This window comes from Zootoca vivipara, chromosome 2 (assembly GCF_965207765.1).
Source record: "Zootoca vivipara chromosome 2, rZooViv2.hap1.1, whole genome shotgun sequence".
NCBI lineage: Eukaryota > Metazoa > Chordata > Lepidosauria > Squamata > Lacertidae > Zootoca > Zootoca vivipara.
The window spans coordinates 92,992,677-93,016,980 of record NC_142584.1 but is presented as its reverse complement, the minus strand read 5'-3'; the positions used below and the strand labels follow the sequence as shown (position 1 = coordinate 93,016,980).

The 24,304-nt window shown below is 44.5% G+C and overlaps 1 protein-coding gene across 4 annotated transcripts in view; it reads right to left on the bottom strand.

Annotated features, from left to right (window-relative positions):
* Nucleotides 1-18,387, bottom strand: part of SHQ1 (SHQ1, H/ACA ribonucleoprotein assembly factor) — a 79,987-nt gene extending 61,600 nt beyond the window's left edge. For 3 of the 4 annotated variants that reach the window (XR_015948278.1, XM_088662388.1, XM_088662387.1), the window contains exons 1-7: nucleotides 18,307-18,387; nucleotides 15,303-15,477; nucleotides 13,886-13,947; nucleotides 12,986-13,108; nucleotides 11,131-11,285; nucleotides 8,489-8,601; nucleotides 6,357-6,487 (exon numbers count right to left, since the gene is read on the bottom strand). Coding sequence is in view for 3 of the 4 variants with exons in the window: in XM_088662388.1 (XP_088518514.1) it covers nucleotides 6,357-6,487; nucleotides 8,489-8,601; nucleotides 11,131-11,285; nucleotides 12,986-13,108; nucleotides 13,886-13,947; nucleotides 15,303-15,445 (727 nt within the window). In the remaining variant the exon portion in view is untranslated. Of the gene's footprint in view, nucleotides 1-6,356; nucleotides 6,488-8,488; nucleotides 8,602-11,130; nucleotides 11,286-12,985; nucleotides 13,109-13,885; nucleotides 13,948-15,302; nucleotides 15,478-16,399; nucleotides 16,562-18,306 lie in introns of all 4 variants that reach the window. The other variant, XM_035106625.3, reaches the window with a different exon arrangement.
* Nucleotides 18,388-24,304: the final 5,917 nt, after the last annotated feature.

Below are 24,304 nucleotides of genomic sequence, written 5' to 3'. Positions count from 1 at the left end.
GGGAGGGCGTTCCACAGGGCAGGCGACACCACCGAGAAGGCCCTCTGCCTGGTTCCCTGCAACTTGGCTTCTCGCAATGAGGGAACCGCCAGAAGGCCCTTGGAGCTGAACCTCAGTGTCCGGGCAGAACGATGGGGGTGGAGACGCTCCTTTAGGTATACTGGACCGAGGCCGTTTAGGGCTTTAAAGGTCAGCACCAACACTTTGAACTGTGCTCAGAAACGTACTGGGAGCCAATGTAGATCTTTCAAGACCGGTGTTATGTGGTCTCAGCGGCCGCTCCCAGTCACCACTCTAGCTGCCACATTCTGGATTAGTTGTAGTTTCCAGGTCACCTTCAAAGGTAGCCCCACGTAGAGCGCATTGCAGTAGTCCAAGCGAGAGATAACTAGAGCATGCACCACTCTGGCGAGACAATCTGCAGGCAGGTAGGGTCTCAGCGTACTAGGTGGAGCTGATAGACAGCTGCCCTGGACACAGAATTGACCTGTGCCTCCATGGACAGCTGTGAGTCCAGAATGACTCCCAGGCTGTGCGCCTGGTCCTTCAGGGGCACAGTTACCCCATTCAGAACCAGGGAGTCCTCCACACCTGCCCGCCTCCTGTCCCCCACAAACAGTAATTCTGTCTTGTCAGGATTCAATCTCAATCTGTTAGCCGCCATCCATCCTCCAACTGTCTCCAGGCACTCACACAAGACCTTGATCAACAAGTCAGGCTATCAGCGGATTCCCTAATGCAAGACCTTTGACAGATGACTAATGCAAATGACATCCCTTCAAGATCTGTCCCAGCCTCGCTTCAAAACTTATTGTAGTTGTCAATTATTTTGAAATCTAGACTGGAAAAAAATTGCTGCCTTTAAACAGTCAATGCAAGTACTTTCAGGTATATCCCTTTGAATGTAAATGGCGTCAATAGTTGAGTGAAGGGGGAGGGGGGTAAAAACACAGACCCAGCTCTGATTCTTTTCTTTTAACAGACGTATGAAACAGCATAGCAATTATCTGAAGAAGCTGAAAAGTAGAAATGCATATGCAGGTTGTACTAAAACTAAAAATCAAAATGTGCAACAATAACTGAACTGCAGACGCGATTTTAAGTTGATAAAGATAAGGAAAGATGTTAATAGAAGGTATATTCTGATTAAAGGACATCTAGAGGAAGAAAAATTTACTTTTCTCCGTGTGAATGTCAGCACGCCTGCAATTTCTGTTGCTGGGGCATCACAGTTTAGCACTTTGTGCATTCAAGTGAATGCCTCAATGAAGATCTAGTTCCATCTAAATTCTTTCAAGGACTAATAATAATACTAACAATAATTTTATTATTTATATCCCACCCATCTGGCTGGGTTGCCCCAGCCACTGTAGTAATACTGAGATATGTCCAAACATATTATCAAACCATTCTCAAATGAAATGAAATAAATACCTTAACAGATTGGAGAACTTGGCCAAAACGAAAAATGAATTTCAGCAGGGAGAAATGTAAGGTTATGCACTTAAGCAGGAAGAACCAACTGCACAAATATAAAATAGGGGACACTTGGCTTACCAATGGTACATGTGAAAAGGATCTCGGGATCTAAGTGGACCACAACTTAACATGAGTCCACACCAGCAAAACAAAAAACTAATGCTATTCTAGGCTGCATCAACAGTAGTGTCTGTTGCTCAGACCAGTGTTTCCCAACCTTGTGCCTCCAGATGTTTTGGGACTACAACTCCCATCATCCCTAGCTAGCAAGACCAGTGGTCAGGAATGATGGGAATTGTATTCCAAAAACAGCTGGAGGCACAAGGTTGGGAAACACTGGCTCAGACCACACCTGCCAGTTCTGGGCACCACAATTTAAGAAGGATGTTGACAAGCTGGAACCTGTGCAGAGGGGGGCAGTCAAGATGACAAAGGGTCTGGAAACCGAGCTGTATGAGGAACAGTTGAGGGAAATGGGTTTGGATATGTTTAGCCTGGATATGAGAAGACTGGGAAGAGATATGATAGTTATGTTCAAACTAGTGTAATTCAGCCCGTTGAGTAAACGGGGGTTAGAACATCCCGGGGTTCGGAGAAGCGCTTGCGCAGCGCTTCTCCGAACCCCGGGACCTGTCATTGCTGTCGGCGGCAGGGGGACAGGAACGAAGGAGGAGAAAGCAGCCCTTTCTCCTCCTTCCTTCCTCTCCCCCAGCCGCCAACAGGAAGGAGAGTGTCCAGCCGGGAGCGGCGGTTGGAGGAGGCAGAGGGGGGGAGCGCACGCGCGTGCAGTCTCTTTGTCCAGTCCCTGTGTCCGTGGGGCACATGCGCAGTAGCGCGGACACAGGCAATCTGAACGCAGAGACACTTGCACTTTATTATATAGGATAGCTAAAAGGCTGTCACATGGTTGATGGTGAAGCTTGTTTTTTCCTGCACCAGAGGGTAGGACTCAAACCAATGAATTCAAGGTACAAGAAAGGAGATTCCAACAAAACATCAGAAAGAACTTTCCGACAGCAAGTGCTGTTCAACAGCGGAACGGACTCCCTTTGAAGATGGTGGGAGGAGTATAATTCTTTTGAAGTTTTTAAGCAAAAGTTGGATGGCCGTCTGTCATGGATGCTTTGAGATTTCTGCATTGCAGGGGTCAGACCAGATGACCCTCAGGGTACCTTTCAACTCTCCATTCCTCCTCGCCTCGTTTCCAACTATGTATGTGCCAACCTAGGACTGCCATTCATGCATATGATAAAATGAGATGAAAGCTTCTGCTATAGTAAATTTGTCCGTCTTTAAGATTCATTTTGCTGTCCTTTAGGACAAGCAATTATAATGACCCAAACCTAATTGCCATGAATGGCAATGACAAAACCTATACTTTTTCTTATACTACACTGGAGCAAGTGCCTCTGGCATGAAAAATGAGGTGCTCTATTTCCTCAAGATCAGGGATGAGGAAACAGTTCCCTCCAGGTACTGTTGAACCTCAATTCCCATCAGTCTCAACCACCGTGGTCCAAAAGATGGGGATGATAGGAGTTGAAGTCCACACAATATCTGGAGGGGCAGTTCCCCCACTTCCACTTTAGGACAATGACGACAACAACAACAACAACAACAACAACAACAACAACAGCAAGTGATCATTATGGTGTAGAAACGTGGCACTCAAGGAAGCAGAATCCATACCAAGAGCTTCACTTCGTACCACATGGACAACCACCTCAGCCTTAATTCATACGATGTTCACACGTGCAACCTGGTCTGGATCACATCAATCTGTGGCCATAACTTTCAGGACCTTTCTGAACACTAACCCTTTTATTAAATCCAAGAACCTAATAAATAAGAACAAGACTTGTGAATTTTTTTTCATTTAGGCAGCAGCAGTGCAACCCCACACATATCTACTCTAAAGTAATTCCCACCAAGTTCCAAGGAAGCTTACTCCCAAGGTATAGGATTGCAGCCGCAGATGCAAAGGGAAAGACCAGGCCTCTAAAAAAAAAAAAGAGCATCATTTTTCTTCTCCTATAAAAGGAAATTGGAGACTGATCGCTAGTAAGCATGATAGATTACTAGGAGACAAAATAAATTACCTCAGAGCATGTAAATGATATATTAAATGCATGTGGCTGCCTACGCTTATAAAGACTGCTTGTCGCATTGTGGAACCAAATAAAAATGAACTGCTGTTAGGGGCAAGCCAAACGTGACTTTTAAAAGAAGTTAAATCCTTTCACCTGACGTTTGGGGAGCAAGGCTTCAGTTTGGGGAGCAAAGCTAACCATATCCTTTCCCCCCAACCCCATGAGAAAAGCCAAGTAATTAGTTAAGCTTATGTAAAGAATTTGTTTGACTTGCTTTGCATAATGGAAATCTCGGCCTGTCAGCAAAAGGAATGAAGCGCCCTCTACTGGAGGGATACTTTGTCACAAAGCCAATAATGATGTAATGATGGCGGCCTGCACCACACTATTATTTCTGCTGACTTTGGGGGGGAGGGTTTCTTTTCAGCAGCCCGGTGTAGGAAGGCTGGAGTAGAAAGAAGCAAAAAGAGATAAGGAAGCAAATAGATGCATCACACGAAAGCTAAAACGGAACAGCTAAGAGCTGTGATATGCACACACCCTATCCCAAAACTTGGAAATAAAGTACATATAACAAATCAAGCAAACCCCAAAATGCAAAAATTATAATAATCAAAAAATCAAAGATAAGCTATTTTATTTTTGTTTTGAATATGACATAAGAAAGTCTGAAAGTGTTGTAATCTAATGCAAGTGGTCTCATGCTTTTGGCTGCAGGTTCCAAGGGGAAAAAAGATGTTGTTAATCTGATATAATCAGCCCTTGCATTTCCTTCTGGAAATATTAAAGCCTCTGCAGTTACAGTGCACTGTTATCAATAAAGAGAATTTACAAAAGCAATCAAAAAAATTTTTAAAAAAATGCCATTTGCTTTATTTAAGGGCCACAGATATCCATTCAAAATGTCACCTATACAATTGTATTACATGACATGGGTGCAATACCTCTTTTGAAGAGTAAATCTCACCACATACCATTACAGCAAGAATTTCTTCTATTATAAAATGAGTCAGGCTCAGATTCATTTTATTATGAAGCGCTGCGATACAGCAGGGAAGACAGGTGTCATGCATTTTTAAACCCCCCTTATTCTTAACAGCCCTTCTTCAGATTTTACCTGTATCAAGGTTACACACTGTAAGAATTATGAGGGACATCACAGGCCCTGTTTCACCTTATTTAACTGCCAGGCGTTATCTCCCACAAATGCTCATCCATTTCCACTAAGTTGCTAAGGATAAATAAATCCATAGATTCTGATTGCTACAAGCCCATCACTCAACCCCTCGCTAAAGACATGGGTACACTGCACACAACCCAGATCGTGTTGTGTATCATGAAGTGGAGAAGCCACACAGCACACAGAGGCAATCAGCTCCTTATGATCTCACACAAGAGGACTTAGGTGCCCACTTTCCTTCAAGAGCTGAGTTATGAAACCCAAGCACAGATTTAATGCTCCTGTAGATGTCTCTTACATGAACTGGAATTCTTCCAACAATGCAATGCAAACCTCTTCGTGCGGCTTCTCCAAGAGAGGTCTGGAGGGTGGCAACACAAGAACAGGCCTTTTCTGCAATGGCTCCCTATTTGTGGAATGCTCTCTCCGCGGAGATTCAGCTAACACCTTCATTATACACCTTTAGGCACCAGGCGAAAATGTTCCCCTTTAACCAGGCCTTTGGCTGATTGACACCCTATGGCCTTTTAAAATGTGTTGAGGGAGTGTTATTGGGTTGTTTTTGTTTTTATTATGTATTTTATGTATTTATATTGTGATTTTATCTTGTGAACCATCCTGAGACCTGCAGGTATAGGGCAGTATACAAATTTTAACAACAACAACAATTTTTCTAATGTGTGCTTCTTATTCAGATTTTGTAACCCAAAATGCCTTCACAAACAAAAGCTAATGATGGTTTGCTTTTTAAATTTCTTTAAATAGCACAGGTTTAATTTTCCTCGCCACAAAATATCTGGCAAGAACAGAAAGTACTTCCACTGTCAATGGTTCAACTATAAAAGGGCAGATAAAGCAGTCCTTAATACTGTCGTTCAGTACAGTTAACAGGAAATAGCAAAAAGACACTTTCATCAGTATCATCCAATTTGATAACGGCTTTTAGTCAAAGCACGGCAACAACAAAATGAACCCAGTTGCTGTTTGACTCAACCACTAAGACAAATGTCAAACAAAAATTTGAATTTGCAAATAGATTTCATTAACTTTATAGGTTTATAAATGTGCAGCGGTCTTAACAGACTGCTTGGGCACACTAGGAAGATACAGTGAAAATGGGTTCTTGCCCCTCTTAATAGTGTTGTGCACTGACTCTTATCCGCTTAAGATATTCTCACTTTGTTGCTAGGCAGACTCTGGGACTGGTCCAGTGTTGTGCAGAAATGCCGCCAGTCACACCACACAGTATATGAGACCAGCTCCAAGGCTGAGAAACCAAAAAGCAGGAAAAGGTTGCCTAATCCTTTCTAAGGGTTCTCAGACTTCTTGTTTGGCCTGGGAGAGTGAAAGGAAGGGTTCTGGGAGAACAAGAAGACCAAAGCAGCAATTCACTCCCAATGGTTCTTTTCTCTGTTCTTATTGTGCCGTAAAATCTCCAGCAAACTTTTGACAGTCCTTTGAAAAAGAAGGGGATGGGTGTTTGCATAGTCCCGCCCTATTTTTTTTTTTTTGCAAAGGAAAGCAAATACCTGGTTGAAAAATACCCACTAAAGAGGCCTGCTGCTGTCCATCAACATCCACAGAAGATTTGGAAAGTGGGGTCCTACCAAGTACTGCCTGTCTGCTCTCGTTCCAAGGATGACTTTCTTGGGAATCCATCTTCTTTCTAGAGGCTGTAACCCACCAAGGCTCATATTTCAACAGATGGTGAATAGTCCCATCTTCAAAGAAGTCAGCACTGGAAAGATAAAAGGATTCCTGCATCATGTTGCCAAATAATCATAATATGTAATCATCATTTCCTTGAACTTCTCAGTAGCATGCAAAGGTTTACACACCTAGAGGTGCAGGACTCCCAGACCCACCTGAAATTTGTGTATCTTGCTACAGAGGTGATGCAAGTGAGTTATATCTTGCTCACTGGAATGGAGGATGAAGAGAAGGGAAGGTATAGACTTTTGTGCAGGTTTAAATGCCTTACAAAGTCGAAGAAGGGGCAGAGGAACCAGAGACCAAATTGCAAACATGCGCTAGATTATGGAGAAAGCTAGAGAGTTCCAGAAAAACATCTACTTCTGCTTCATTGACTACGCAAAAGCATTTGACTGTGTCGACCACAGCAGACTATGGCAAATTCTTAAAGAAATGGGAGTGCCTGATCACCTCATCTGCCTCCTGAGAAATCTCTATGTGGGACAAGAAGCCACAGAGAACTGGATATGGAATAACTGACTGGTTCAAAATTGGGAAAGGAGTACGATAAGGCTGTATATTGTCTCCCTGCTTATTTAACTTATATGCAGAATTCATCATGAGACGAGTAGGACACAATGCAGGCAGCCCCAAGAGGAGGAAGATGCACAGTCCACTAATCCTAGATTCATCTCCATCATCCTCCCTGCCAAGTTCTACAAGAGCAACATTGGGACTCTCCATCTATTGCGAGAGACAATGGAGTGTGTCTCACAGGGTGAAGTCAAACCACTGGAGAATCAAGGCCCCTGCTGTGGCTTGCAGAGATTGGTAAATTGTAACTGCTGCCTCCTGCATTGTTTTTGCTGCATTAGCAGCACGGAAGTGAACTCTCTGGGAGCAGACTGGGCAGTCTATATGGAGGTCCTGGGTTGCCCAAACGATAAGTCTTCCTTCTTGGCCTCACTGGTGTGGTCCAAAAGAAATCAGAGCAATACGTTTGGCACCAGCTTGACTGCAGGAGTTGCTGGAAGGAGGCATACCAGGCACCATCCAACCATCTTAGGGACTCCACTAAGGAAGGGTTTACTCCTCAGCCTTTTCTCCTCCCAAAGATGTCACACAAGGCAGTGGGTACACTGCGACGAAGGGGGAGGAAACAAGCAGGCAGTGTCACCCTGAGCTGCTTGTAAGTAAGAAGACAGGCAGGTGGGAGCTGGATGAGGGGGGGGGACTAAGGTTGGTGGGTAGGGTTGCCAGACTCAATAGTGGACAGGACTTCTGTGCCTTTAATTGCCCTGCTCTCTTTTGAGTCTGGAAACCTTAAAGAGAAACCAGCAGACCCTTTGTTTAATTTCCAAGCAAAGGGTCTGCTGGTTTCTCTTTAAGGTTTCCAGACTCAAAAGAGAGCAGGGCAATTAAAGGCACAGAAGTCCTGTCCTCTATTGGGTCTGGCAACCCTATTGGTGGGGCAGTGCCCCATTTGTCTTAATGAAGCAATCTCTACTGCCAGTATTGTTGACAATACTGGAATAAATGGACCAGTGGTTTGACTTGATATAGAGGCAACCCCTATGTAAGTTATTTTCCCATTTTTCAAGGGCGAGCAGCTGAAATATGCAGCAAAAATCCTGTTTCTTTTCCCTTAGCCAGAGTGGATCAATTGCACCTATTACGCTTTAGAGTACTATACTCAAGATTATTATACTCTATTATGTGGAGTAAGAAAGGTAATTTAAGGGAGTCGTGGGGTTCCTTATGTTCACGATGTTCTGCAGAGGTTGTGTCCACTCAGCTTGAATTTCAGCTGGCCTTTGGCTCTAACAGAGTCTCAGAAAAAAACAAACCTGAATCACATCAGTCACCAGCTTCTGAGGCTATTATACATAAAAAGAGTCTTAAATGCAGCATAAGGTGAAATCGTAGGAGATACGGAAACCACTCATTTCCCATTTTAAAAAATAGTCCTCTTCGATCCACTTTCTATTAAATGATGACAAGATGGTCAACCAGATATTGCAGAAACACGCCATAGGCAAGGACTTACAGGTAATGATCAGGATTGAATTTGGCATCTTCTGCTGCCAGCCTTTTCTCTCTGCGTTCAGCTGCAGAGGTTACGTCTGGATTTTTTATATCGATAACATCATTTAGTTCATCCTACGAAGACAACCACAAAAGATTAAACAAACCTGTAAAGGGGGGGGGGTTGACTTTGTTAAAGGTTTAGGCAGAAAACTTGCAAGGTTCATCTCAAATTCTAAGCTGAAAATGGAGACTCAGATGGTATCAGGGGTAAAGAGAGTCTACACCCAGCTATGGCACTATGCACAGCTATGGGCTGAGTTTGCCTGGCCTCAGTCGTTTGCATTCCAAGTAAACTTTGATTGAATTTATGCAACGAGCTCTACATGAGGCTGCTACTGGAAATGGTCAAGGAGCTTGAGGTCCAAGGGACCCACCTCTGCTGCTATCTGCCCACCCGTGGTTACATCCTATTTGAAAATATTGCAAGCTCCCGCAAGAAGCACCTTCACATTACTCCCAAACAAGTCTGAAAACAGGAGCCTGAGAACAAGTATTTACAGAACCCCACTGCTTCCATAATGAAGAAAGCTGAACAGTTCATTTAACACAATACTTCCATTTCATGCATTGTATTCTTCGCACAGAACTGCGCTGTGTGGATTCTTCCATTTGCTTATACAGAGAAAATCATATATATATTTTCCAAAACCAAAACAACAACAAAAAAACCAAGAAAGCCTGCAGCACCTAAGAACAGACAACACGATTCTAAGATTTATATTTAACTGTCATTTTTCATCGTTACAGGCTGCTAAGCATCTTCCACAAATTTCAATTGAAGACACACTATCTCAGACCATGGAAATCCCCTGAACGTAGGCATCCATCTGTCTCGAGAGACAATGGAGTGAGTATTCGGGGGTGAAGTCAAACCGCTGCATTAGCAGCACCAAAGCGACTTCCCCAGGGTGCAAGCCTGACGACTGGCGGGAGCCTCCGTCTGCTAGCGCCGCCACCGCCAGGAGGCTACTTCAACCTTCCTTCCCCTCTGCAGCAGGATCATAGAATCATAGAGTTGGAAGAGACCACAAGGGCCATCCAGTCCAACCCCCTGCCAAGCAGGAAACACCACCAAAGCATTCCTGACATATGCCTGTCAAGCCTCTGCTTAAAGACCTCCAAAGAAGGAGACTCCACCACACTCCTTGGTAGCAAATTCCACTGCCGAACAGCTCTTACTGTCAGGAAGTTCTTCCTAATGTTTAGGTGGAATCTTCTTTCTTGAAGTTTGAATCCATTGCCCCGTGTCCGCTTCTCAGGAGCAGCAGAAAACAATCTCTCTCCCTCCTCCATATGACATCCCTTCATATATTTGAACATGGCTATCATATCACCCCTTAACCTTCTCTTCTCCAGGCTAAACATACCCAGCTCCCTAAGCCGTTCCTCATAAGGCATCGTTTCCAGGGCTTTGACCATTTTCGTTGCCCTCTTCTGGACACGTTCCAGCTTGTCAATATCCTTCTTGAACTGTGGTGCCCAGAACTGGACAGGTGAGGTCTGACCAGAGCAGAATACAGTGGTACTATTACTTCCCTAGATCTAGGATGAGGAGGAGCTGCCCACTGGAACCGGCCACTTTTGGCTCCATGCTTTTTGGACATGAGGGGGTGGCCCCCGCCCCAGGGTATTGGGGGGCGCAAAAGGGCTCGGCCCCTAGGAGCTAGAGCCCCTGCCTGTAAGGCAGCGGAGGTTTAGGATCAGAGTTTTCCTTCCTTCTCCTAGATGGGCTACTTTCCCCTGAATGATGCTGTGAACACTTTGCATCGGGTCAATTACGCAATGCAAAATCTTGCACAATGTCATTAAGCATCATGAACTCCAGGGGCACTCACGTGGGACTTTAAACAGAAATTCCATGGCGTCAGCAAAAAGTGCACTTACGATCAGAACGCACAACCTTTTGTAATGATTGTCACTTAATCATTGCAAGGGTTTGGATTCAAAGTTCCCACGAACGCAACTCCAGCTCACAGAGTCTTCCTGCTAGACAACCAGAGCGGGAAGGGATTTTTCACGACTCCCTTCTACCCCCTGTGGCGCCTTGCTCTCTGAAAAGCTGCTCCACAGGGTTCTAGGCTATGGGAGAGAACACAGCAGAAAATGGAAGCAGCCTCCCTCTGCCTAATTCAATGGGACCTACTGACAAAGTTAAGGACAGAGGATTTTGTTTTATAGGTTAAGGCTCACATTGCATGGGTTTTTTCAATGGGCCACTGCCCAATCTCAAGGTGGTCCCGAACATATTGTTTGCTTATAACAATGGATGGTATTCAACTAAGTTTCAACCCATTGATTTTAATGAGCATGAATAAGCTGGCCCCAACTTCAATGGGTCTCCTATGAGTAAAACTTCGTTGAAGGCTACCCAATGAATGTTGCCTTGTTGCCTTGACATCACACATTTAATTGTGGGAGCCACCCAGATATCAATGTTTGTGTGTTGGTTTTATTCCATTTCAATGGCAATGCCATGAGGATTTCCTTCACAGATACGTAATGCATTTCACATTTCGTTCTGGATTGGGGACTGAGGGAAGAAACTGTGCCTATTAGAAGAGTTGAGGGGTTTATTGTTTGCTTTTAAATATCCAAACATACCTGAAGACGTCTGAAAACTCCCGATTTCAGATTTCCAAATCCATAGGTGCATGGTGAACCTAAGGGGCTGTCTTTGCTTTCCACATAAGGAGTCTGTTCAATTTCCCAGTCAAATTCTTCTTCTTCTTCTTCCTCCTCCTCCTGATTTGCAGCACCTGAAGTTTTGAGGTCAGGTTGGTGGGAGGAACAAAAAGGTAACAAATCGTCTTATCAGAAAATTCCTTCTCAAATTCCGCAAGGCACCACCAGAGCCCCCAGTTTGGAAACTGGAATCATGCTGCTTCACGCTGCCTCCCAGATCATCCACACAGTGGAAGTCGCTTTGATTAAGAGAATCAAGATGCATAAAGGTGGAGGCCCCAACCATGTCATTTAACACTGGGGGAAAGTGTGCACCTTCGCTCAGGGTACATACGCTATGTTTATTTGTGCAGAAAGACAGAGAGATAACCTTAGGACCCAGAAAAACTGATACTGAGCAAAAGACAGGATTAGTACTTGGCCAACATCACACATAAATCTGCCCCAGTTCACTGTAATGAATTCTACTTGTAGGTTTATAATGAAGTACAGTGGAACCTCAGTTTATGAACACCTCGGTTTACGAATTTTCGATTTACAAACGCCGCGGACCCATCTGGAACGGATTAATTCACTTTTCATTACTTTCAATGGGAAAGTTCGCTTCTGTTTATGAACGCTTCAGTTTAAGTACTCCGCGGACCGTCTGGAACAGAGTAATCCACTTTCCATTACTTTCAATGGGAAAGTTCACTTCAGTTTATGAACGCTTCAGTTTATGAACAGACTTCCGGAACCAATTGTGTTCATAAACCGAGGTACCACTGTATGTGTATATACTCCCAACTCCCCATTGATGCGTCTTCTATTTGCATGCAACTGCACACGCACACCAGGGACCCAGAAGTGGTGCCTGGAAATGGCAAGTGAGGCTAGTTCTCAATGGCGAGATCAAAGCGTGTGTGGGAAAAATATTAGTGGAGTAGGGGGGCTGAAAATAATGCCAATATATTTCACATCTGGCAACCAATGTGCCCCTTTGGTTTCAGATGGAGGCTTAGTTTGGTCAAGTGCAGTGGTACCTTGGTATTCGAATGCCTTATTTGTCAAAAAAAATTGGCACCTGAACGTCGCAAGTGAGTGTTCCGGTTTGCAAATGTTTTTGGGAAGCCAAATGTGGCTTACGGAGCTTCCTGCAGCCAATCGGAACCTGCACCTTGGTTTTCAAACCATTTCAGTAGTTGAACGGACCCCTGGAATGGATTAAATTTGAGAACCAAGGTAGGACTGTATACATTCCAGAGTTAACACTAAGCACATTCCTTCTGGTAAATGAGCCATCACTGCCACTAGAGGGCCATGATTTTGCATCCCAGGCTTTTTAGACTTGTCTACCCGGGTGGCACTGTGGTCTAATCTAAACCAGTGGTCCTCAACCTTGGGCCTCCAGATGTTTTGAGACTACAATTCCCATCATCCCTGACCACTGGTCCTGCTAGCTAGGGATCATGGGAGTTGTAGGCCAAAAACATCTGGAGGCCCAAGGTTGAGGATCACTGGTCTAAACCACTGAGCCTTGGGCTTGACGATCAGTAGTTCGAATCCCTGCGACGGGGTGAGCTCCTGTTGCTCAGTCCCTGCTCCTGCCAACCTAGCAGTTCGAAAGCATGTCAAAGTGCAAGTAGATAAATAGGTACCGCTCCAGCAGGAAGGTAAACGACAAGAAAAACATTTAGCACATAAATTCATGCTTCTCTGAACTTAGAGAGAAAGGGGGGGAGGGGGGAGGGAGAAAGAACCCGTGAGCCATTTTTTAAATTAAAATTGTACAAACCCATCTCTTCGACTAAAGGTTTTGCAGATCTGGATTTCTTTGGCGCTAACAGAGCTGTCAACATGTCCAGCCCATCAAAATTCTCTCCGGGAACTTCCTTGGGAAGATGTATTGTAAAAACCCCTTGAAAGAAAAGGATTGAGTTAACAAAAGGCATTTCTCCATTTATCCGGATAAGCTACTACTAGGGTGTTTCGAAAAGCAATAGCAAAACTGCTGGTCAGACTATACTATTAAAAAAAACCAAAAAACCCAGCCTGCTATCATTTTTGCTTGCATTACTCCAGGGACAGAAGCCTGCAAGTGAAGCATCCCCATTCATTAATGATTTCACACATTCATAAAGCAGAAAAAGAGGAGCACAGGTGATTACAGCTCATTTTCAGCTCCCATCCTAACGTGCAAAAGGAGGATCTGGAAAGATTTGGAAGTCACACAAGTCGCAGTTCCACATCTAGACCTCATATATCTCAAAAAGGCCCCTCTTCAAACAGAATGAGTTGCTTTTGCTTTCTTCCACCACCTCCCATACTGCAAGAGAGAGGCACAAATTAAATACATCTACTACATGTCTTGCTCGATCAGTCCAAAAACCCAAGCTAAGAAGATGGGGAACAGACACAGCACATTCTTCCCAAATTCATAATTTGTCATGCAACACATTCCACTAGATATGGCTGTGCTGCACAAAGAAAATTGTGACATGGGAAGCATCGTCTTCTGTCTAGCAAACGTAAACCATCCCACTTATCCCTATGAAGCAAAGCATTCTGAAACAACCAGGACAGCTAGCTTCATTTTATACTACTGCTAAAAGGGGAAGCAAACGTAACAGCAGAGGAATCTTGCATATCACGCTTTCTTCAAAATGAAGATATTTAATTAAAAAGAAATACAAACCTGTGTCGTCATACGATGCTCTCTCTCTCCCATCCTCTACAATTCTTCCTGGAAGAGCCAATCTGAGAGGGGTGGAATTAAAGGCATTTAATTACATATTAAGGGACCCAGGTTGCGCGTCTAGGGCTTGCTGATCAGAAGGTTGGCGGTTCGAATCCCTGCAACGGGGTGAGCTCCCGTTGCTCGGTTCCAGCTCCTGCCCACCTAGCAGTGCACTGCTCTGGTTCGCCAGAAGCAGCTTTGTCGTGCTGGCCACATGACCCGGAAACTGTCTGCGGACAAACACCGGCTCCCTCGGCCTATAGAGCGAGATGAGCGCCGCAACCCCAGAGTCGGACACAACTGGACATGATGGTCAGGGGCCCCTTTACCTTTACCTAATTACATATCTGATGCAGGGGTAAGGATAATAGGAAACCAGGGACTGGTTGTCAGGCTTTGGAAAACCTCCTTCCATGTAAACTTTAATGCAAAAGAAAGCCCAATTGGAAGCTGTGCAATTTGAGTAAGGTAGCGAGAAGAGCAGAGAATGAAAGCAGAAAGGGACAGATTAGGTAACTGCCGTGTGCCTTGCAGAATGGTGAATGCTTGAGCTTAAGGCGCTATCCCCTCTCAAGTCCTGCCTAGAGTCTTTCCTGCTTTCCCAATATTTTAATAAATAGAGATACCGTAATACTGACGCCTCTTAAGGAGCTGTTGCAAGAATATACAGTCATACCTCAGTTTAAGTATGCTTCGGTTTGAGTACTTTCAATTTAAGTACTCCACGGACCAGTCTGGAACGGATTAATCCACTTTCCATTACTTTCAATGGGAGAGTTCGCTTCAGGTTAAGTACGCTTCAGGTTAAGTACAGACTTCCGGAACCAATTGTGTACTTAAACCGAGGTACCACTGTACTGAGTATGTATGCCAGGTATTTTTAACATTCAAAATAGCACTATATAAATGCCAGATGTGTCATTTACAATGTGCGTATAGAACACATTCACAAAAAGTCTTCAGGGTCAAGTGTAAGCACACTTCTGCTGAAACAAAACAACGTACTACAGCAAGCCTTGGGCTCATACATTCTCTTTCTCCCTCTTCTGCACAAATGAGGAAAAAATCTGAAGCGTTCATTAATGGTTTGGAACAAACCAGTTTCTCATCTCATTTGAATACAGGATATTGTAGTTTGCACACACCAGTTAGATTAATAAGCCGGGGTTGTACCCCTGTGGATAGCAGGATAATTCTCAAAACAAACCACAGTCTGAATTCAGCCAATATGAGATTCCAGAATGCATCCTATATTAAGGATTTTCTGTCTCTCACACACAAATGAGCAAACTTGCCCCCAGAAACACAGGGGGGGGGAGCACGTGACAAACAATACAAGCAATTAAACTCAACCTAATGAAATGATGTTACTTACCTGAGAAAGTATGGTTTCGCATAAAACTTGAACTCCTTCCCTTCAAAATAGACTTCAAACTCTGAAACACGTGCATATGGTACTTTGATTGTTATTGTAAGAAAATCTGGATCCTGACTCAGTTCAAACGCTGGAGTTATCATGCTGAATACTGCTCAAAAGCCAAAGGTGCTGCCTGAAAAATTATGTCATGGAAATAAAAGAATCACCACCTGAGCAAACACAAGAGAATACCAGAGACAGATAAACACCCTGAGTATGATAAATGGATTACTGTTAACTACCGGTACTTTTTCTAATTGTCCATTTACTGGCAGTCTGAAATAGTTTTGAAAGTTTTATGAGGGAAAGGTTCCCTCCCCCTTCAACTCCAGGGTGAGACTCCAGTCTGGCCCACCCCTCATCCTAAAATTGCAGAACCCTGAGGCATTATATCTGGCATCATGAAAAGGTCTGAGGAGTCTAAAGCAAAGGAACACCACTTGCAATAATGTTGGTGATAAAGCAACTTGGTACAGGCCCAGCCATCAGAATCCAAATCCCATCAAAACTATCCAATGTCTTTGGAGCACCCTTCCCAGGCTGCTCTAGCTTCTCAGCGGGAAGTACACAAAGAAACAGTAACTTTTGGGAGATAAATTGTAAGCTATTCGGAAATTCATATTTGGGTTACATGAGTTGTGTGGCAGAAAGCAGAGACACTATTGACTATCAAATCAAAAGGATAGGGTATAACATATCTTTCAAGGGGCTGGGGTTAATGTTTGAAGTGTGTACCCCATGAGAATTAAAGCAAAGGTTGTATTCAAGATTTTGGGACTTCACTGAAAGTTTGAGGGGATATCCTTTGAGGCTTAGGAGCAGTTAAATGACTGGAAGTAAGTAGTTGAAATAAAATAAAATAAATTCTTCTAGTAGCACCTTAGAGACCAACTAAGTTTGTCATTGGTATGAGCTTTCATGAAGAAGATATCTGAAGAAGTGTGTGCATGCACATGAAAGCTCATACCAATGACAAACTTAGTTGGTCTCTAAGGTGCTACTAGAAGAATTTTGTTTGTTTGTTTCGACTATGCCAGACCAACACGATTACCTACCTGTAAGTGGAAGTAAGTGAGACTGAGGACAAAGAGCAGTTGCTCAATAAAAGGTCTGTGGAAGGAGTGTGGGATGCTGCTATTCACAGGGAATTATAATTGCCTCTTTGGCAAAATGGGGAAACACTTTCCTTGGGCTTTAAGGAGAATGCCATCAAGCTTCTGAGAAAACATAAACAAAATACAGCTTTTACACAGCAATCTTGTCAGGAGCATGACTGCATCATAGCCTTGCGGTTGGGAAGATTAGAAGCTAATACTTTGAAGAAGACACTAGATGGAAAATGCTGACATGACTGATATGAGTAATCAGTGAGAGTATGTTGGAAAAAACGATACAGAGGGAGATGCAAAAGTTCAAGTAGATCTGAAACAAGAGTTTATGAGAGCTAGGGAATGGAGTCACAGCACATGACAGAGTGAAAAGAGCTGCTGGGCGCAGGATAGATTTTATGATGACAGGCCTATTTGCCAAAGATGAAGGAAAGTAGGGCACACTGCAGAAACAGATGATGTTATCAAGAGTGTTCATGAGTTGGAGATGTTCAATCAGGCTCTGGAGCAGCTGGTGAAACGGTGGAGCTAGAAGAAGGAAACAGTACAATACACCCATGTTCACGCACCTTTAGTATAGTAGGTCCCATCTGCACTATACAGTTAAAGGAATATCACACCACTTCAAAGAGTCATGGCTTCCCCCAAAGAATTCTGGGAGCTGTACTTGGTTAAAGGTGGTGAGAGAGAGTTGATAGGAGACCTCTGTTCACCTAACTGATCAACAATTCTACAGGAATTCCTGGAGGATGCTCTGAGGCGGTGGACACCTACAGTTACCTTCCCCCCCCCCCCCCGCAGCTTGTTTATTTTTGTTGGCTACAGATGCCCTCATCTGTGCCACACATCCACAGGGAGCTCTGAGACATATATGATGCACTAGAATCTCAGAGGACACTCTCCCATTTGCCTGGGCATATGATTTGCCCTGGTTGAAAGCACATTTTATGGTACAGACTCCCAGTTACTTTGTTATTATCATTTGCCATCACACATCCATGCATTTCACAACCATGATTATTTTAACTGAATAACATTATTGTTGGGGCACAGGAAGGAGACCCCTGTTCATGTACATATATAAGCCAAGGGATATCCTAATATTTATTATTATTATTAAATGAATAAATTTGTACACCCGCCTTCATCCAAAGATCACACGGATGTTCACAACATAAAAATAAAATATGAGAGCATACAAACTTTTATTGGGACTTCAGGGATACATGAGCTTTCCTTTTTTTAAAAAAAAAGTGCTTCAAATCTTCTAGCAAATAAAAAAAATGGAACCACTAACTAACCTCAGCATCACCAGCCATTTTTATTATGCGAATTCTACAAATAGGATATGAACCCAATATCACTTTTCCCATTGGCGACTCCCCTTCCCCACACCAGCAACTGATATACAGTATTCAGAGGCATTGTTGCCTCTGGCACCCATCGTGAGTTAGGAGCCTCAAATAAAGCCTGCTTCCCTTTCACAGAGAACACAGCAAACATGTTTCTAAATGGTGAGGTACAACCTGCTGCTTTTACCCACTTACTCTCTCACACACACATCAATGGGCACGCCTGTCGAAAAGCCCAGAGCTAAACACACATGCTGCCCCAACACAGGGTGGCATTAAAGACTACTACAACAAACTCCCTTCCATCTCCCTTTAGCCATAGATAAATGTGTGTATGTGTTTATTTGTGTGTGGATATGTGCGCATGACTGTATATCTGGGCATGTGTGTCTGTACGCGTATTACTGTCGGCTACAGCCTCCATTTCCACACAGCTCCATCCCCGCTCTAAAAGAGTACGAAAATCGCCAGGCTCGGCAACCAGCCCCGGCCAGCACTCACCCACCGACCCGACCGAAGACCACGCACTTCCACACACGCGCTGGCAGAACCCGTCTTCCCCTACCGCCCATGGCCCGCCCATCTCGATGGCGCATAGGCTTCCAATTGGCTGGAGTCTGCTGTCAACAACCATTTCCTCCAATGGAGAACAAGGGTCTCTCGGAGGAGGGCCGCTTGGGAGGCGGGCTACAAGCTCATTGGCAGGAGCTGTCGGCTCGCGCCCATTCACAAATCGCCGAGAATGTGAAAAAAGAGGGCGGGGTGGCGGGGCGAGCGTCACGTGACGGGAGCCCGCGAGCGAAAGGAATTTTGCCATCTCGCGCTTGCGCTCTTGCTGAAGCGCAGCGCCTTCCTTTCGGTTCGCTGTGATGGGCGATGCAAGCGAAGCGGGCAGCTGCGCTTGACTTTCCCTAGTTCTGTGTTTGCCGCTGGCCACGCTGCAAAGAGACATTGCTTTTCCCCCCAGTAATCTCCCAACCAGGTAATAGTAATACTACTGAATGGCAGCGAAGCTGCATCCTCAGTTCCTAGTTCCTTCCTTTGCTCAAAACTTCGAAGAACTAAGAAGCTCCTGTATCCCCAAATTAAAGTCCATATGCCCCTGAGCCACCAAATAAATATCATTTATGTGGTGGGCTCTCTTTTTAAACCCCAACAATCAAAATTATGCTTGGGAAACACTCTTAATGCATGATGACAACGTAACACCATTAAAAAAACTTAAGTAACAGGGCTGCCCATCCCAAAGCAGGCTTTGTTGTTGTTGTTTAGTCGTTTAGTCGTGTCTGACTCTTCGTGACCCCATGGACCAGAGCACGCCAAGCGCTCCTGTCTTCCACTGCCTCCCGCAGTTTGGTCAAACTCATGTTCGTAGCTTCGAGAACACTGTCCAACCATCTTGTCCTCTGTCGTCCCCTTCTCCTAGTGCCTTCCATCTTTCCCAACATCAGGGTCTTTTCCAGGGAGTCTTCTCTTCTCATGAGGTAGCCAAACAGGTTTTGGGCCTGCGTAAATCATACACCCGAGCAAATGGGAAAGGGTCCTCTACAAAATGCCAACCCAAAGTGTCCTACTGGCGTATAGTCAGTTTGTGGAAATCTGTAGGGGGGGGGGGATAAGTATCTGGTGGCATCCACCCCCCAACATGCTTTGGTTCAGCTCAAATCATGTAGCCAAACAAATGGCAGTGTGTCCTCTATACCAGGCATCCCCAAACTGCGGCCCTCCAGATTTTTTGGCCTACAACTCCCATGATCCCTGGCTAAGAGGGCCAATGGTAAGGGATGATGGGAATTGTAGTCCAAAACTTCTGGAGGGCCGAAGTTTGGGGATGCCTGCTCTTTACAGTCAAGGGCAACCACGCAGACAATGATAGCCAAAATATGTAGGAAAAAATAAGTAACTGGGCATGTCTCCGGTGCAAAATATGCTTTGGGCTAGCACAAATCATGTACCCAAGCAATCAGGAGAGTGTCCTCTACAAGATACCAATAGAACAGGCATCAAGCTATGAGTGTATGATCTCTGGTGTCCTGGAGGTGTCTTGTGAAAGCAGTAAATGTATTTGATAAAAATAAATGTAATAGAAATGTTTTCCATATTGGAAAAGACTACAGTACTATGAAATATAGGAAGAAAAACTCATGACCAGTTAAGGATCTAAAATGGGGGGGGGGGTAATTGGGTCTGGAACAGAGCTCCCAGAATAAAGGTTTTGTAAGAAGGCAAGAGAGAGGAATTCCCTACCCAGCTAGGTGACGTTAGCTCTTGGCCCAGTTTCCAATAAGTTTGGTCACAATAAAGAAAGTCCACTCTCCAATTGAAATCAGTGGGCATACATTATTTGCAACTAACTTGGTGACAACAGGGCATAAGCGCAACTATAACTGTGGTCCTATGCACACACATTCGAGAGTTAGGCCAACATGGTTATTCTAGAAATCTAGATACTCTGCCACAAGATTGAGCTGTGTGGCTGAAGTTCTAACACAATGGAAGCAAGTCCCGTTGAACTTGCTTGTTCTGAGAAATAATGCAATAGGATTTAGGATACACCTTTTTCTGAACTGGCCAATGTGTTTTAAATGGGGAATATTCCAATATGAAGTAGGCCTTTCTAATTCAGCTGATTGATTGATTGATATAGATCTCTAAAGAGGGGCAGGATTTGGGGAGTGTTATCTGTTTATATGCTTTTTCTTTTTTTACAATGCTACCCTTTTTCTTTTTTGGGGTTATCTGATGGGAGAGGTTGAAAAGCTTTCACATTTGAGCAATGTGACAGGTACAAGTTGTTTTGAAGCACAATGGATATTTTGTTGAGCCTCTGGTACATTTAAATATCCTGCAAAGAAGGCTTTTAAGGAACTAAACAGATATATTTTTCAAGAATAGCTACACCAATGACAAGGATTGAGAGGGTTGTGGGTGGGGGGTTAGACACACACACATAGTGGTCACTGTCAGGCTCCTGGCTTGTCAGTTTGAAGATGCCTTGATACAGTTTGGTTTCATGTGCACTAAAACAGATGCCGCTCACAGGATAACAAAGTAATTGCTGAAAATACATTTTCACATGGTTTCCCAGCCACATGCTGGTGGACTACATGAAAGTACCCTCACCAGTCTCCAAATGTGATGGAAATTATGTTTTTTCAGAGATTAGAATATAAAATATCTCTGAATACTGCTGGGTGCAAGGCAGCATAATTTTTTCATCCTTGCATTTACTAGAAACCAGATTGTGTGTGTTTCTTTTCTTTTTCTTAAGCTCCTTCTCTTCTGTGCCCTGAGGGACACCCTGCTAATCTAATGTTCCTTAACATGATCTTGTTTTCCAGGTCATTGATTTAATTTCTCAGGACTTTATAGGCTATAATAGTTTCACTCATAATAGTGTTATGACCATCCAATGATATCTTTTTTATTTCCAGAGTAGCTCAGTCTTTACCCAAATCCCTTGCTTAATCCCTACAGAGAGAATAGGGAAAGCTGAATTGTTTGATTCCATGTTAATTTTTAGAAGGAAGTCTAGCTACTCTTAAGTTCAGCAAGTTCCTTGCATGAGGCATAAAATATTCTAGAAACATTGCCCTTTATTCACTTTCAGTATTCCCTTCTATCAAATGTCATGGTTGTCTTACAATAAGTGGGGGGAATAAGAGAAGAAATAAGTTATTTTCATTCACTTGCCATAATATTTATAGCTCAATCCTACGCTTAACTTTTAAATAACAGAGCTATCCAATATTCACACTGTGGTGTTTTTTTTGGGGGGGGGGTACACTACAGTTACCCCAGCCAAAGGGCCACCATATTCAATGTGTTCTGAGGTCAGGAAGGAGGAGGAAATACAGTTAATTGCCAGGAATTACAAAAACAGCATACATGCATTCAATTTCCCTGGAAACTCTGCAGCCACCACATGCTGCCCACATACAGAAGAAGGCAATGGGCCTGCAACAACAGTGAAGTGACCCCAAGACACCCCTGGCAACACCACACACACAAGACTGTGCTCCTGTGCCCCCACTCTAGCAGCGTCAGTGGGCTAGCCCAGTGGTGTAGTATGGGGGGGTGCCACGGGGTGTGTGTGCCCCGGCTGCAAAATTGTTAGGGGGAACAAAAATTCAACACCTAGTGCTGCCTATATACAGCTGTGCTGGGCTCAATTGGAAACCGCTTCTCCATGTGATCCAGGAAGTGGCCTCTCCAGACAACGGAGCGGCTCTTCTTTTCTTATCTCTGTGGCTGCGATTTGGGTGACGCAAACACCATTAGGTATTGAATCCATATGCAGACTCTATCTGTTTCCCTCCCTCCCTCCCCCACCTCCCCTCCGCGCAGCCCCGGGTGCAGGCAACCGAAGGTATGCCACTGGGCCAGCCAGCAGCAAGCTCAGTACTGCCAGCCATCAGGCATCCCTACAGGCAGGGAATTGATTCTTCTTATGCTACTCAGGAACACCCTTTCTATATATATAAAAATGTAGGCATTGCGCGCGCAGATGTAACAGCCTTTCACTGTAACCGCTGAACCGTAATGTAACAAATTTGTCCACAACGTACCTTGCCCATCAGGGAGGGATCTGGCATTTTAAAAAATTCAAAAAACCACACCTTTCACACCTAAAATAATGATTAAACACAAAAAGTGGCGCCCAAATTAGACGTCACCAGCAGAAGCTCTGAAGACTCCAGCAGCATCCAATAGAAAGGCAGGTCGCCCACTGCTGCCTGCAAAGCCGCGCCACCAGATGACACCACAAAATTCCACAGCAACCAACTGAAAACAGGCCTTTTGCAGCATAAGGCCCAACATTGCCAAGTGGAGGTAGGGGCCTGCCTAGGGGAGGGGCCAAATAGGGGACAGGGAGAGGTAATGGGTCAGAACAGGGTAGGGGGAGACACAGGGATGAAACCTGCCCTCTTCATAGTATCTCACCTCACCTTTGCAGACTGGGCTGAGTGGAGTTAGGGGCCTGCCTGTGGGGGGGGGGGCCGAATAGGCCGCAGCATAGAGTCAACTGAATATGGGCCTTTTACAGGGCCGTGCCTTTGGGTAGAATAAATGTTATTTCACATAACACACGTTGGTAGGGGAGTCAGGGTTGGGACAGGGCAAAATTTTACAGAACACGTGTATTGGGGGGAATGATTGTGTGCAAAATGAACAGGTCACAGGGATAACCTGGAGGGGGGGTTGGATGGAGGAGAGGAGGGAAATCACAGGGGTAAGTGGGGGGTTAGGGGGAGGAGAGGGCGGAAATCACAGGGATAAGACGGTGTGGGGAAAAGAGGGGGCATAATAGGTCATGGATCAGGACAGAGTTGGGGGATTCACAGGGATGAGGGAGGGGGATGAGGGGGGATCACAGGGATAAGTTAGGGGGGGTGAGGGGAGGAGTGGGGGAATCACAGGGATACGTCATGCATCGACACAGGGTAGGGAAAATCACACAAATAACCCACAGCAATGTGTGGCAGGGCCAGCTAGTTGGAACATAAAACACAACAGAACATGTGCAATGATTACAGTGCTGAACCGTGAACCTTGGAGGCCACAGTTCAAAGTCCCACTCAGCCACGAAGCTCACTGCGTGACTTTGAGCCAGTCATCCACTCTCAGCCTAGCCTACTGCACAGGGTTGTTGTGGGGGGGGGGAGAACAACTGTGGCTGAAGCCTTGAGCTCCTTGGAGGAAAGGTGGGGTATAATGCAATTAGATAATAGACACAGACAGCAGGATGGCTGAAATGGAGCAGGGTCATGGGCTTCATAGAGAAAGAGTGTAACTCAACCCTGCATCCTGCACCCTTTAAGATCATACTCCCATGAGGTCGTGTCTGCGGAAGTAAGATTCTCACTGGGACTAAAGTAGACATTACTCCATATTTGTGACTGCCACCAAATCCAACCATCACATAGCTTCCCGCTCCCATAGTCTCTGGGAGAACATATTAATGCCCTGACATCATAACATGGAGCTGAGGAAAGGAAATAAACCATGTTGTGATATCAGAAAATGGGTGTCCTGACTCCTGTCCTAAGTCCTATCTACCACAGCCAGCATGACCAATGATCAGGGATGATGCGAGTTGCAGTCAGACCACCTTTGAAGGCCCACAGATCCCCATCTCTGTTATGGAGGGGGAAGAGGGAGCTAAACACAGCCCCCATTTTCAGTGGGAGCTGCCAATTCAGTGTAATGTCCTATATTTTTTGTGGTGACATGAAAAAGTCATATATTTCTCATCTTACTCCTCTGCAGTAATAGACTAACAACCTAATTATGGGATCAATCATCTTTATCAGCTGCTTTTAAAAAATGATGTATCGGTAATGCCTTTTACACTGGACTGATTCCCATATTAAATAGTTTTTTCCATCCTATTTCTGACGATGACAAGATCATTACTGTCAATTCATAACTAGGCTGATGTTACATCACTTCACCTGCTTTATGTTATTGGCTGTAATCCACAAACCAGAGAAGTTGG